The sequence below is a fragment of the Ruditapes philippinarum genome, unplaced genomic scaffold (assembly GCF_026571515.1).
Source record: "Ruditapes philippinarum isolate M1 unplaced genomic scaffold, ASM2657151v2 ctg1694_1_1_1_1, whole genome shotgun sequence".
Taxonomy (NCBI): domain Eukaryota; kingdom Metazoa; phylum Mollusca; class Bivalvia; order Venerida; family Veneridae; genus Ruditapes; species Ruditapes philippinarum.
The window spans coordinates 196,928-212,750 of NW_026852494.1; the positions used below are offsets into that span (position 1 = coordinate 196,928).

At 33.6% G+C, this 15,823-nt stretch overlaps 1 protein-coding gene across 1 annotated transcript; it reads right to left on the bottom strand.

The window, feature by feature from the left end:
• Positions 1–5,277: 5,277 nt before the first annotated feature.
• Positions 5,278–14,849, bottom strand: LOC132714979 (CD2-associated protein-like; the record flags this gene model as incomplete). The annotated part of the gene is made up of 7 exons (XM_060697937.1): positions 5,278–5,471; positions 8,013–8,127; positions 9,556–9,752; positions 11,241–11,355; positions 12,105–12,301; positions 13,790–13,904; positions 14,653–14,849. Coding segments are annotated over 7 exons (1,130 nt in total), but the record flags the coding sequence as incomplete, so codon positions are not given.
• Between the last annotated feature and the right edge of the window lie 974 nt (positions 14,850–15,823).

The window sequence follows — 15,823 nt, forward strand, 5'->3', positions numbered from 1 at the left end:
CACCCAAGTGTCATTATTCTAACTAGAATTGATATCTCACTCTTACCAATCAAATGATGCAAGTGTCCTTATTCTAACTAGAATTGATCTCTAACTCTGACCAATCGAATAATAAAGATGTCCTTATTCTAATTAGAATTAATATTTCACTTTAACTAGAATTGATATCTCACTTTCACCAATCAAATAATGCAAGTGTCCTTATTCCTAATAGAATTGGTATCTCACTCTGACCAATCAAATAATAAATGTGTCCTTATCTTAAACAGAATTAATATCTCACTCTGACAAATCAAATAATGCAAGTGTCATTATTCTAACTAGAATTGATATCTCAGTCTGACCAATCAAATAATGCAAGTGTCATTATTCTAACTAGAATTGATATTTCACTCTGACCAATCAAATAATGCAAGTGTCCTTATTCTCACTAGAATTGATATCTCACTTTGACCAATCAAATAATGCAAATGACCTTATTCTTACTAGAATTGATGTCTCCCTCTCAGACCAATCAAATAATGCAAGTGTCCTTATTCTAACTAAAATTGATATCTCACTTTGACCAATCAAATAATGCAATTGCCATTATTCTAACTAAAATTGATATCTCATTTTAACCAATCAGATAATGTAAATGTCCTTATTCTAACTAGAATTGATATCTCAATTTCACAAATCAAATAATGCAAATGATCTTATTCTAACTAAAATTGATATCTCACTCTTAGACCAATCAAATTATGCAAGTGGCCTTATTCTAACTAGAATCAATATCTCACTCTGACCAATCAAATAATTCATGTGTTTTTTTTTTAATCTAACTAGAATTGATATCTCACTCTGACCAATCAAATAATGCAAGTATCCTTCTTCTTACTAGAACTGATATCTTACTCTGACCAATCAAATAATGCAAGTGTCCTTATTTAAACTAGAATTGATATCTCACTTTGACCAATCAAATAATGCAAGATTCCTAATTCTAACTAGAATTGATATCCCACTCCCTCCAATCAAATAATTCAAGTGTCCTTATTATAACTAGAATTGATATCTCACTATGACTTATCAAATAAGAAAGGTCTCCTTATTCTAACTAAAATTGATATCTCACTCTGACCAATCAAATAATAAAATTGTCCTTATTCTTACTAGAATTAATATTTCACATCACCAATCAAAAAATGCAAGTGAGCCTATTCTAAGTAGAATTGATATCTCACTCTAACAAATCAAATAAAAAAGGTCTCCTTATTCTAACTAGAATTGATATCTCACTCTGACCCATCAAATTATACTGGTGTGCTTATTCTAACTAAACTGACCAATCAAATAATTCTAACGAGAATTAATATTTCACAAAAATTTACCAATCAAATAATGCAAATGTCCTTATTCTTACTAAGACTGATATCTTTATCTGACCAATCAAATAATGCAAGTGTTCTTATTTTAACTAGAATTGTAATGTAACTCTAATCAATCAAATAATGCAAGTGTCCTCCTGTACAAAATTTTGGCATGGATTCTGGGCGTAAATGGCACGGAATTTTGATGGAATCATTGCTTTCTGGGCGGACTAAGCACGGAAAATCAAATTCCGTGTCAGTCCGCCCCACACGGAAAACATTTCTGTCACATTTCTGGGCGTAAAACAAGAACCATTCCGGGCGGAATTTTATTACGGGCGGAATTTTGTACTTGTACATTTTATCTTTGATTAAATTTCAAACATAACTTTTTTGGGGCGGAATTCAGAACTTTGATTTTTCTGTCGGGCGTAATTTCGATCTTAGTCATTTGAGGTGGAATTATTTTACACTTAGAGTATTTTGTTTGGATGTTTTCACTCAATACTTCATTAAATCAGTACACAAGAATGGAAATTCAACAAATAAAAGATAATTGGTGAAATAATCGAAGTGTTATTTATATCTGTTATTTAAACAGATTTTGCCAGACATTATTAATTTTCAAAAGAGCTAAAATCTTATGCTAAATATTATTTAATTTTCTATATCACATAACTTGATTTGAGGATTATATACATTACTAAAGATACTGACGTAAAATGTAAATTGCATGCTATTTAATTAAATGATTACATATCTAAATGCATGAGTAATAATTCTTCCCTGCAGCGTGTATCTATAGACTTTTTATTTCTTGGCAGCATGCAAGCAATAGTTAAATAAGTTAAGAATGCTATTTTAAACTTTAATTTATGTTTAAATGCCATATAAGATAGTACATAATCTACTAGCAAGTTTGTTTGGAAATTTGTAGATAGATTATTTACACTTTACTCTGCCACTTAGTTTATGTGTACAATAAACACATATATATTAATTATTTCCATTAAGTTTATGATTGTGTATAATACACACATATATAATCAATATTGTCCATAATGTACATACAGAATTAATGTGTTAAATATTATAACCACTGTGTGCTTGATAGTTTCTTATAAGTCAGGATACATAAATACTGCAGACACTATTAGAGGTTAAGATCAGACAAGACTAATGATAAACACTTGTGTTTCCCTCTATCTATGCATGACTAATCTCCTGATGGGGCATTCTGGTATCTGGCAGATAGACTGTTCCATGTGATTATAAGTAGAAACTTTGATGCTAAAGCATCAAGTTGCCGGATAGAAAAATGGTAATATTTTCATAAATATTAGTTAAACGGTTCAAGAATAAAAAATAGGAACAATAAGTACAACATGTAGTTAGTCACGTGGTTTTTACATGAACAGGGAGCATTTGTTTATAATTAGATGAATTAATTAAATATAATAGGTCTCATAAAATATAAACAACCAAATAATTAAAAAGTGCCATTTCAAGTATCATTCATTATCTATATATCATAAAATAGCAACGCTTGACACATAGAAAAAAGTAAAAGTAACACTAATATTCAATGACTGATCCTCAGGGATACGTTATTGATTCATTTTATGAAAATAGTTATGTTGCTTTTTAAGATGTCAATATGTGAATATTTCATTTCACTGAGCAAAGTTATCATATGTTTGAATTTTTGAGATTACTGAAAAACAATTGTTCAATAATTGATATGCTTTTATTTTCAGATTTTAAGGGCTTCTCCTACCATAGGTATAATATTAAACTGTTACCAATATAATCGCTGGTTTCTTCCGGCAACTAATTAAGGTAGTCTGAGCAGTATATATTTCAAAACAATCAGTTTAGAAGGTAATTGACACTTTAATTCTCTTTCAAATTCTACATTTATTTATCATAATGATATGTTAATACACTCAATAAAATTAATGTAAAAACTAAACTGTGTCCAAAGGACACGGATGCCCCCACTAACAACATATATATGGTATATAGTGAAAAAAATCAACAAAGGGCCATACTTCTGTTAAATTTGGTTGCAGCAAAAATTCCTTCCTTTACTGCCATCTACACATTAAGGTTGTTCATCCTTAAAAGTTTAGGCAGAATCTGCCATTCAGTTTAAGAGGAGTTGCGTTCACAAAATTTCTATATGGTATATAGTGAAAAAATCAACAAAGGGCAATAATTCTGTTAAATTTGTCGCAGCAAAAATTCCTTCCTTAACTGCCATCTACACATTAAGGTTGTTAATCCTTGGAAGTTTAACCAAAATCTGCCATCCGGTTAAAGAGGAGTTGCGTTCAAAAAATTTCTACATAGTATATAGTGAAAAAATCAACAAAGGGCCATAATTCTGTTAAATTTGGTCGCAGCAAAAATTCCTTCCTTAACTACCATCTACATATTCAGGTTGTTCATCCCTGAAAGTTTAAGCAAAATCTGCCATCCGGTTTAGGAGGAGTTGCGTTAACAAGATTTCGGGACTTACGGACAGACAGACGGACGGACGGGCAGCGTGACGGACGGACGGACAAGTGCAACGTTATATGCTCCCTCTCTGTGGGGGCATACTACGATTGGGGGGACTGTTTTGGCATTCTTTTACATAATGATGGACCAGTCTGATTTAACTGTTGAACAATTTCAAATTTCAGATATTTAGGTCAGCTGCTTATTGAATCCCACCACAGAGGATCTCGTTGGTATTTTTACAATTTTGGAGATTTCATCTTGTTTATGAATGCCACAGTGAACATATCTTGGAAGTTTCAAAGAAAACATTTATTTAAATGTGACAAGATTGGGGAAATGTTTGGTTGTTGTAAATGATGTCACCTGAGGAAGGGAGTTTATACAAAAGAATCATAGTAAAAAGTTTCAGGTAAATAACTTTTAGATATATCTATGCAAAAAATGGTTATTATAGACAATCAAAATATATTGTGGCAGGAAGCAAAAATTGTTTCTATACAATATGGTTGACAACTATAAAGTAATGTTGATAAAATTATTATTCAAACTACATTTACATGCTGTGAATAATTATTTGATTATTAAATCTAGATGTTTTACCAAAATTATTTGTTTAAAGATCATGGTCCATAGACTTGCCTCTGAGCTTATGTGCTAAATTTTTATAAGATCTCACAAGTTATATACAACTTAAATTATGAGAATATATAATTGCAGACTGGGTCATTGAAGACTGTGAAAATTTGCCAACTTAGTGTTTAAAGTCTTTGAGTCTTAAAAGGTATAGATCTACATGTATTTTTATATATCTGAACAAACCATTTTTAGAGTACAATTGTTTCCCAGATAATCTAAAGATTTTCAATTTTGACATCAAAAGTGTAATTACTAAAGTACTCATAATGGGCAATTATTTTACATCTTTTGCTTATTGTGAAATGATGTTGCTATAGTATTTTTGAAACTGCATTTGCTTGAAAACAGTGGTTTAACACTCAAGATGAAATATTATAATGGAACACAATTGTATTTTACCATAGAACAGAATTTGTTTCCATTCTTTTTAAATCAATTGTAATTTATGTCCTTAAAGGTGAACGCATTACTACAAGACGTGTCACTAGGAAACACTTCCACGGGACGGTAGCTGACATAATGAGGACAAATTGTGGTTTTGATAATTAGTTTGAAAGAAAGTTTTGGTTTGTGACAGACAACATAATAGTTGAAATCAAGGTGATCAGTACCTACAAAAGTCATGTACAGATACTTGCACTTTGAAAAACTGTTTGTGACACTTGACGTTAATGTAGGATGCATTCTGTATGTAGACAAAAAGGATATCTTATATTTTTGAAGAATAATCAAAATGTGTCCATGCTCAGATTCCGCGCCAAGATTCCGTACCTAGATTTCGTGCCTAAATTCTGTGCCATTTCCGTCCAGAATCCGTGCCAGGAATTCCGTGCCAAGAATTATGTGCCAAATATTCCGTGCCTAAAATTCGGTTCAAAATTCCGCACAGAATTTTTTCCTGCTCATTTACATATTTCTTGACAAATTCCGTGCCATTTCCACCCAGAATCCGCCCGTAAAATGAACCCTTATCATATACTGAAAATTATGAAGGAATTTTAACTTTCTGAGCGTAATCCGTGCTGAAAGTCCGCCCGAATTCCAGGCATAACATTTCGTACAGGCTTGAAGTTATTCTAACTAGAATTGATATCTCATTCTGAGCAATCAAATATGCAAGTGTCCTTATCTAAACTAGAATTGATTTCTCATTAATACAGATGTCCTTATTCTAACTAGAATTGATATCTCACTCTTTCCAATTAAACAAGAGGGCCAATATGGCCCTTGATTGCTCACCTGAACCATTTAACTCATCCGAGCAATTACAGGACAAGCATCCTGAAGAGATGACAGTTGAGCCAAAATGTGACCTCAAGAGTGTTAACAAGGTTTTTTCATATGTGAGCAGTGTGACTTAGTGTGACTTCTTCAGGGATTGTGTAATTTTCTATTTTATGATAACGTTCGTGTTATTTTTGCCGTGTGGCGGCTGTAAAAAGTTTCCCCTTACATTAAATCAATGATATTATATTTCCGATCCTTCAACATTGTTCAGCACGACATTATTGTTGTGCTTGTGGTATTTTTTGTTTAAATTTTTCGGCATTTTCTAGTTGGGTGGTTCCAATATTCCTACTTGAATAATGTTGAATCACCCTTAGGATATGTTGCCTGCTTTTTAAATTTGTCTTTTGACGTCTTATCTGTGATATGCAGGCTTCATAACCTCGGATCCCCTTTCAAAATTCCATTTTATTTAGTTCCGCCCATTGTCTTCTCGTGTTCAGGACACGCGCATTCTTTTACTATGGGACCATACGCCGCTTTTCATTGAATGTCTCTACTGTGTCACATTGAAGGTTCCATGAAAACCGCCGTATGAACACATCTGCGGATGTTTCTAAATTCAAAATTTCACCATTTAAGTGTTTAAATGTTGAATTCTGCTTAAGCCGGTGCTAGGGGGCGTGGACTGTAACTTGCACTTTCCAGTACCGTCCATGAACAGGCTCAATCAAACCGAGCCTGCAACATTTTTAATTTTTCCTTGTTGAGCTTTCTTTAGGGATGGTGTAATTATCTATTTTATGATCACGTCCGTGTTATTTGTGCCGTGTTGCGGCTGTAAAAAGTCTTCCCGTACATTTAATCAATGATGTTATATTTTCGATCCTTTAAGATCGTTCAGCATGACATTATTGTTGTGGTTGTGGTATTTTTTGCTTCAATTTTTCGGCATTTTCTAGTTGGGTGGTTCCAATATTCCTACTTGAATAATGTTGAATCACCCTTAGGATATGTTGCCTGCTTTTTAAATGTGTCTTTTGATGTCTTATCTGTGATATGCAGGCTTCATAACCTCGGATCCCCTTTCAAAATTCCATTTTATTTAGTTCCGTCCATTGTTTTCTCGTTTAGGGCACACGCATTCTTTTACATGGGGACCATACGCTGCTTTTCACGGAATGACACTACTGTGTCACATTGAAGGTTCCATGATAACCGCCGTATGAACACATCTAAATTCAAAATTTCACCATTTTAGTGTTTAAATGTTGAATTCTGCTTAAGCCGGTGCTAGGTGGCGTGGACGGTAACTTGCACTTTGCAGTACCATCCATGAACAGGCTCAATCAAACCGAGCCTGCAACATTTTCAATTTTGCCATTTTGGGCTTTCTTTAGGGATTTCTTTAGGGATTCTGTTATTATCTATTTTAGTTTTTGACCCCAGGGGACCAATATTCGAACTTGGCCTAGAAATCATAAAAAAAACTTTCAGACCAATTTCTATGATATTTGGATCAAAACAGAAGCCACTAGAGTGCAAACAAGATTTTTCTATTTTTAGCTCTCGTGACCTTGTTTTTCATCCGATATGACCCATGTGCAAACTCATCTAAGCAATTACATAGAAAAGCATCATGACCATGTCTGATGATAATTGAGTAAAAAATGTGTCCACTAGAGTGTTAACAATGTTTTTCCATATTTGAGCGGTGTGACCTTATTTTTGACAGCAGGTGACCCATATTCAAACTAGATCTAGAAAACATCAAAACATACTTTCAGACCAATTTCAAGGATATTTGGATCAAAACAGTAAATGTTTCTATTTTTAGCTCCTGCGACCTAGTTTTTCATCTAAGATGACCCATGTTCCAACTCATCTGAGTAATTACCTAGCCAAACATCCTGACAAAATTTGATGATGATTGAGGCAAAACTACGACCACTATAGTGTTAACGAACAAATGTGTACGGACAACAGATTTTTAACAGTCCTTAAAGCTCACCCTGAGCAAGCTCAGTATGTATTTTAGTCATTCAACGCGACTGAGAAGAATTCAAGATATGATGAAGTTTTACTGAATTAAGTTGAACAGATCGTCAGATGTGCAACTTGGCGCGCATCAACTTCATTAAAATGCACAATCTGCAAAAGTTATAAGCAGAAATGTTTCGAGTGTCAAGATAAGGATGATATTATATTTTGCTTCTTTCTCCCTTATTCAGGTCACCAAAATTTTTATTTCACAGTAATAATCTATGAAGTCGTACATAATGTAAAACTTACCTTTCAAAGGACCTGGTTTGGATTGTTCTGTATCTGCTGGGATTTTGTCTGCTAGTTTGGACTGTGGTTTGGTTTCAGAATCTTCTGTAGGTGGTGGTGACATCTTTGGATAAGGCTGAAATATCAGAATCTTGTCATTTCTATATATTTTGTAACTTTACTAATTTTTCACTAATCATCGGTTAATGAACTTCAGTTTTATAATATGAGCAGCATCATGACAAAACCAACATAACGCGTTTTGCGACCAGCATTTATCCAGACCAGCCTTCGCCTCCGCGCAGTCTGATCAAGATCCATGCTGTTCGCCTACCACCCCTATCACAAGTAGAAAAACAACAGCATAGATCCTGATCAGAACTGGCGGATGCACAGGCTGGTCTGGATCCTTGCTGGTCGCAAACGCATGATGATAGTTTTGTCATGTCACGGCTCAAATAAAGATTTTCAAATATTTCTGTATTATTTTAGAGTCTGGTTTAGAAAAAAAACGAATAATAAAAAAAAAATATCAAATTTTTTTATCTCTATGTTTGAACAATATTTTCAGCCTTTCTCTAATTAGCACAATCTTTTAAGTGTTTCATTTATTGACTTTATCCATTTAGCATTCATGGAAATCTGTACAACGAAGATCTAACAATTATCTTACTCAGCAAATAAATTATAATAAAACCCTTAACATATCACTTAAAATGCATATACAGTAAATTTCAAAAAACAATCCATGTCTTTCCCAGTCTTAAATAGAAAGTATAATCTGCTCACTACAACATGTTTTCATGATCATTTGATTATGATCAGAATCTTGTCATTTCTATATATTTTGTAACTTTACTAATTTTTCACTAATCATCAGTTAATGAACTTCAGTTTTATAATATGAGCAGCATCATGACAAAACCAACATAACGCGTTTTGCGACCAGCATTTATCCAGACCAGCCTTCGCCTCCGCGCAGTCTGATCAAGATCCATGCTGTTCGCCTACCACCCCTATCACAAGTAGAAAAACAACAGCATAGATCCTGATCAGAACTGGCGGATGCACAGGCTGGTCTGGATCCTTGCTGGTCGCAAACGCATGATGATAGTTTTGTCATGTCACGGCTCAAATAAAGATTTTCAAATATTTCTGTATTATTTTAGAGTCTGGTTTAGAAAAAAAACGAATAATAAAAAAAAAATATCAAATTTTTTTATCTCTATGTTTGAACAATATTTTCAGCCTTTCTCTAATTAGCACAATCTTTTAAGTGTTTCATTTATTGACTTTATCCATTTAGCATTCATGGAAATCTGTACAACGAAGATCTAACAATTATCTTACTCAGCAAATAAATTATAATAAAACCCTTAACATATCACTTAAAATGCATATACAGGAAATTTCAAAAACAATCCATGTCTTTCCCAGTCTTAAATAGAAAGTATAATCTGCTCACTACAACATGTTTTCATGATCATTTGATTATAACAAAAAAATCCTGACACGATAAAATTTGATAAAAAGAAGAAAGTAATGAAAGGCAAACCACTCTTACCTCTTCTTTGATGATTTCTACATAGTTATCTTGAAAGACACATATTTGACCATTTAACTCCCCCTTCCAACATCCACTTTCTTTTAAATCTTTATCTAGACTATTTTTAGTATCTCCTTTAGTCTGTGTAAGTTCATCCTTATGTTTAGCTTCATAGGAGTACTTGACAATTGCCTTGAATTTCATTGCCTTTGTTTCTGAAACACAATACAAAATTCAACTTACATTACTTTAATATATTCATAATTATGTACGATACAAATTATATGTTAAATCACACTATTAATATGCTATATATATTTTGCATTTCTGTACATGCATGGTATATAATTTGCAAAACAAATTTCTTTGTTGGGTTTTACATTGCACAAACACAGGTGACTTTCCAGCTTTATTGGTGAAGGAAGACTAGTCAAGTGCCCAGTTCCATGCACTATTACAGGCACAAGCATGCATCTGAGAAAATCAAATACTGCAAGTGTTCTTATTTTAACTAGAATTGTAATGTCACTCTAACCAATCAAATAATGCAAGTGTCCTTATTCTAACTAGAATTGATATCTTATTTCGAGCAATCAAATATGCAAGTGTCTTCATCTAAACTAGAATTGATTTCTCATTAATACAGATGTCCTTATTCTAACTAGAATTGATATCTCACTCTTACCAATTAAACAAGATGGCCAATATGGCCCTGGATTGCTCACCTGAACCATTTAACTCATCCGAGCAATTATAGGACAAGCATCATGAAGAGATGACATTTTAGTCAAAAATGTGGCCTCAACAGTGTTAACAAGGTTTATTCATATGTGAGCAGTGTGACTTAGTTTTTGACCCCAGGGGACCAATATTCGAACTTGGCCTAGAAATCATCAAAAAACTTTCAGACCAATTTCCAGGATATTTGGATCAAAACAGAAGCCACTAGAGTGCGAACAAGATTTTTATATTTCTAGCTCTCGTGACCTAGTTTTTCATCCGATATGACCCATGTGCAAACTCATCTAAGCAATTACATAGAAAAGCATCATGACCATGTCTGATGATAATTGAGTAACAAATGTGTCCACTAGAGTGTTAACAATGTTTTTCCATATTTGAGCGGTGTGACCTAATTTTTGACAGCAGGTGACCCATATTCAAACTAGATCTAGAAAACATCAAAACATACTTTCAGACCAATTTCAAGGATATTTGGATCAAAACAGTAAATGTTTCTATTTTTAGCTCCTGCGACCTAGTTTTTCATCTAAGATGACCCATGTTCCAACTCATCTGAGTAATTACCTAGCCAAACATCCTGACAAAATTTGATGATGATTGAGGCAAAACTACGACCACTATAGTGTTAACGAACAAATGTGTACGGACAACAGATTTTTAACAATCCTTAAAGCTCACCCTGAGCAAGCTCAGTATGTATTTTAGTCATTCAACGCGACTGAGAAGCATTCAAGATATGATGAAGTTTTACTGAATTAAGTTGAACAGATCGTCAGATGTGCAACTTGGCGCGCATCAACTTCATTAAAATGCACAATCTGCAAAAGTTATAAGCAGAAATGTTTCAAGTGTCAAGATAAGGATGATATTATATTTTGCTTCTTTCTCCCTTATTCAGGTCACCAAAATTTTTATTTCACAGTTATAATCTATGAAGTCATACATAATGTAAAACTTACCTTTCACAGGTCCTGGTTCGGATTGTTCTGTATCTGCTGGGATTTTGTCTGGTAGTTTGGACCGTGGTTTGGTTTCAGAGGCTTTTGTAGGTGGTGGTGGCATCTTTGGATAAGGCTGAAATATCAGAATCTTGTCATTTCTATATATTTTGTAACTTTACTAATTTTTCACTAATCATCAGTTAATGAACTTCAGATTTATAATATGAGCAGCATCATGACAAAACCAACATAACGCGTTTGCGACCAGCATTTATCCAGACCAGCCTTCGCCTCCGCGCAGTCTGATCAAGATCCATGCTGTTCGCCTACCACCCCTATCACAAGTAGAAAAACAACAGCATGGATCCTGATCAGAACTGGCGGATGCACAGGCTGGTCTGGATCCTTGCTGGTCGCAAACGCATGATGATAGTTTTGTCATGTCACGGCTCAAATAAAGATTTTCAAATATTTCTGTATTATTTTAGAGTCTGGTTTAGAAAAAAAACGAATAATAAAAAAAAATATCAAATTTTTTTATCTCTATGTTTGAACAATATTTTCAGCCTTTCTCTGTTTAGCACAATCTTTCAAGTGTTTCATTTATTGACTTTATCCATTTAGCATTCAAGGAAATCTGTACAACGAAGATCTAACAATTATCTTACTCAGCAAATAAATTATAATAAAACCCTTAACATATCACTTAAAATGCATATACAGTAAATTTCAAAAACAATCCATGTCTTTCCCAGTCTTAAATAGAAAGTATAATCTGCTCACTACAACATGTTTTCATGATCATTTGATTATAACAAAAAAATCCTGACACGATAAAATTTGATAAAAAGAAGAAAGTAATGAAAGGCAAACCACTCTTACCTCTTCTTTGATGATTTCTACATAGTTATCTTGAAAGACACATATTTGACCATTTAACTCCCCCTTCCAACATCCACTTTCTTCTAAATCTTTATCTAGACTATTTTTAGTATCTCCTTTAGTCTGTGTAAGTTCATCCTTATGTTTAGCTTCATAGGAGTACTTGACAATTGCCTTGAATTTCATTGCCTTTGTTTCTGAAACACAATACAAAATTCAACTTACATTACTTTAATATATTCATAATTATGTACGATACAAATTATTTGTTAAATCACACTATTAATATGCTATATATATTTTGCATTTCTGTACATGCATGGTATATAATTTGCAAAACAAATTTCTTTGTTGGGTTTTACATTGCACAAACACAGGTGACTTTCCAGCTTTATTGGTGAAGGAAGACTAGTCAAGTGCCCAGTTCCATGCACTATTACAGGCACAAGCATGCATCTGAGAAAATCAAATACTGCAAGTGTTCTTATTTTAACTAGAATTGTAATGTCACTCTAACCAATCAAATAATGCAAGTGTCCTTATTCTAACTAGAATTGATATCTTATTTCGAGCAATCAAATATGCAAGTGTCCTCATCTAAACTAGAATTGATTTCTCATTAATACAGATGTCCTTATTCTAACTAGAATTGATATCTCACTCTTACCAATTAAACAAGATGGCCAATATGGCCCTGGATTGCTCACCTGAACCATTTAACTCATCCGAGCAATTATAGGACAAGCATCATGAAGAGATGACATTTTAGTCAAAAATGTGGCCTCAACAGTGTTAACAAGGTTTATTCATATGTGAGCAGTGTGACTTAGTTTTTGACCCCAGGGGACCAATATTCGAACTTGGCCTAGAAATCATCAAAAAACTTTCAGACCAATTTCCAGGATATTTGGATCAAAACAGAAGCCACTAGAGTGCGAACAAGATTTTTATATTTCTAGCTCTCGTGACCTAGTTTTTCATCCGATATGACCCATGTGCAAACTCATCTAAGCAATTACATAGAAAAGCATCATGACCATGTCTGATGATAATTGAGTAACAAATGTGTCCACTAGAGTGTTAACAATGTTTTTCCATATTTGAGCGGTGTGACCTAATTTTTGACAGCAGGTGACCCATATTCAAACTAGATCTAGAAAACATCAAAACATACTTTCAGACCAATTTCAAGGATATTTGGATCAAAACAGTAAATGTTTCTATTTTTAGCTCCTGCGACCTAGTTTTTCATCTAAGATGACCCATGTTCCAACTCATCTGAGTAATTACCTAGCCAAACATCCTGACAAAATTTGATGATGATTGAGGCAAAACTACGACCACTATAGTGTTAACGAACAAATGTGTACGGACAACAGATTTTTAACAATCCTTAAAGCTCACCCTGAGCAAGCTCAGTATGTATTTTAGTCATTCAACGCGACTGAGAAGCATTCAAGATATGATGAAGTTTTACTGAATTAAGTTGAACAGATCGTCAGATGTGCAACTTGGCGCGCATCAACTTCATTAAAATGCACAATCTGCAAAAGTTATAAGCAGAAATGTTTCAAGTGTCAAGATAAGGATGATATTATATTTTGCTTCTTTCTCCCTTATTCAGGTCACCAAAATTTTTATTTCACAGTAATAATCTATGAAGTCGTACATAATGTAAAACTTACCTTTCAAAGGACCTGGTTTGGATTGTTCTGTATCTGCTGGGAATTTGTCTGGTAGTTTGGACTGTGGTTTGGTTTCAGAATCTTCTGTAGGTGGTGATGGCATCTTTGGATAAGGCTGAAATATCAGAATCTTGTCATTTCTATATATTTTGTAACTTTACTAATTTTTCACTAATCATCAGTTAATGAACTTCAGATTTATAATATGAGCAGCATCATGACAAAACCAACATAACGCGTTTGCGACCAGCATTTATCCAGACCAGCCTTCGCCTCCGCGCAGTCTGATCAAGATCCATGCTGTTCGCCTACCACCCCTATCACAAGTAGAAAAACAACAGCATGGATCCTGATCAGAACTGGCGGATGCACAGGCTGGTCTGGATCCTTGCTGGTCGCAAACGCATGATGATAGTTTTGTCATGTCACGGCTCAAATAAAGATTTTCAAATATTTCTGTATTATTTTAGAGTCTGGTTTAGAAAAAAAACGAATAATAAAAAAAAATATCAAATTTTTTTATCTCTATGTTTGAACAATATTTTCAGCCTTTCTCTGTTTAGCACAATCTTTCAAGTGTTTCATTTATTGACTTTATCCATTTAGCATTCAGGAAATCTGTACAACGAAGATCTAACAATTATCTTACTCAGCAAATAAATTATAATAAAACCCTTAACATATCACTTAAAATGCATATACAGTAAATTTCAAAAACAATCCATGTCTTTCCCAGTATTAAATAGAAAGTATAATCTGCTCACTACAACATGTTTTCATGATCATTTGATTATAACAAAAAAATCCTGACACGATAAAATTTGATAAAAAGAAGAAAGTAATGAAAGGCAAACCACTCTTACCTCTTCTTTGATGATTTCTACATAGTTATCTTGAAAGACACATATTTGACCATTTAACTCCCCCTTCCAACATCCACTTTCTTTTAAATCTTTATCTAGACTATTTTTAGTATCTCCTTTAGTCTGTGTAAGTTCATCCTTATGTTTAGCTTCATAGGAGTACTTGACAATTGCCTTGAATTTCATTGCCTTTGTTTCTGAAACACAATACAAAATTCAACTTACATTACTTTAATATATTCATAATTATGTATGATACAAATTATATGTTAAATCACACTATTAATATGCTATATATATTTTGCATTTCTGTACATGCATGGTATATAATTTGCAAAACAAATTTCTTTGTTGGGTTTTACATTGCACAAACACAGGTGACTTTCCAGCTTTATTGGTGAAGGAAGACTAGTCAAGTGCCCAGTTCCATGCACTATTACAGGCACAAGCAGGCATCTGAGAAAATCAAATACTGCAAGTGTTCTTATTTTAACTAGAATTGTAATGTCACTCTTACCAATCAAATAATTCAAGTGTCCTTATTCTAACTAGAATTGATATCTCATTTCGAGCAATCAAATATGCAAGTGTCCTCATCTAAACTAGAATTGATTTCTCATTAATACAGATGTCCTTATTCTAACTAGAATTGATATCTCACTCTTACCAATTAAACAAGATGGCCAATATGGCCCTGGATTGCTCACCTGAACCATTTAACTCATCCGAGCAATTATAGGACAAGCATCCTGAAGAGATGACATTTGAGTCAAAAATGTGGCCTCAACAGTGTTAACAAGGTTTATTCATATGTGAGCAGTGTGACTTAGTTTTTGACCCCAGGGGACCAATATTCGAACTTGGCCTAGAAATCATCAAAAAACTTTCAGACCAATTTCCAGGATATTTGGATCAAAACAGAAGCCACTAGAGTGCGAACAAGATTTTTATATTTCTAGCTCTCGTGACCTAGTTTTTCATCCGATATGACCCATGTGCAAACTCATCTAAGCAATTACATAGAAAAGCATCATGACCATGTCTGATGATAATTGAGTAACAAATGTGTCCACTAGAGTGTTAACAATGTTTTTCCATATTTGAGCGGTGTGACCTAATTTTTGACAGCAGGTGACCCATATTCAAACTAGGTATAGAAAACATCAAAACA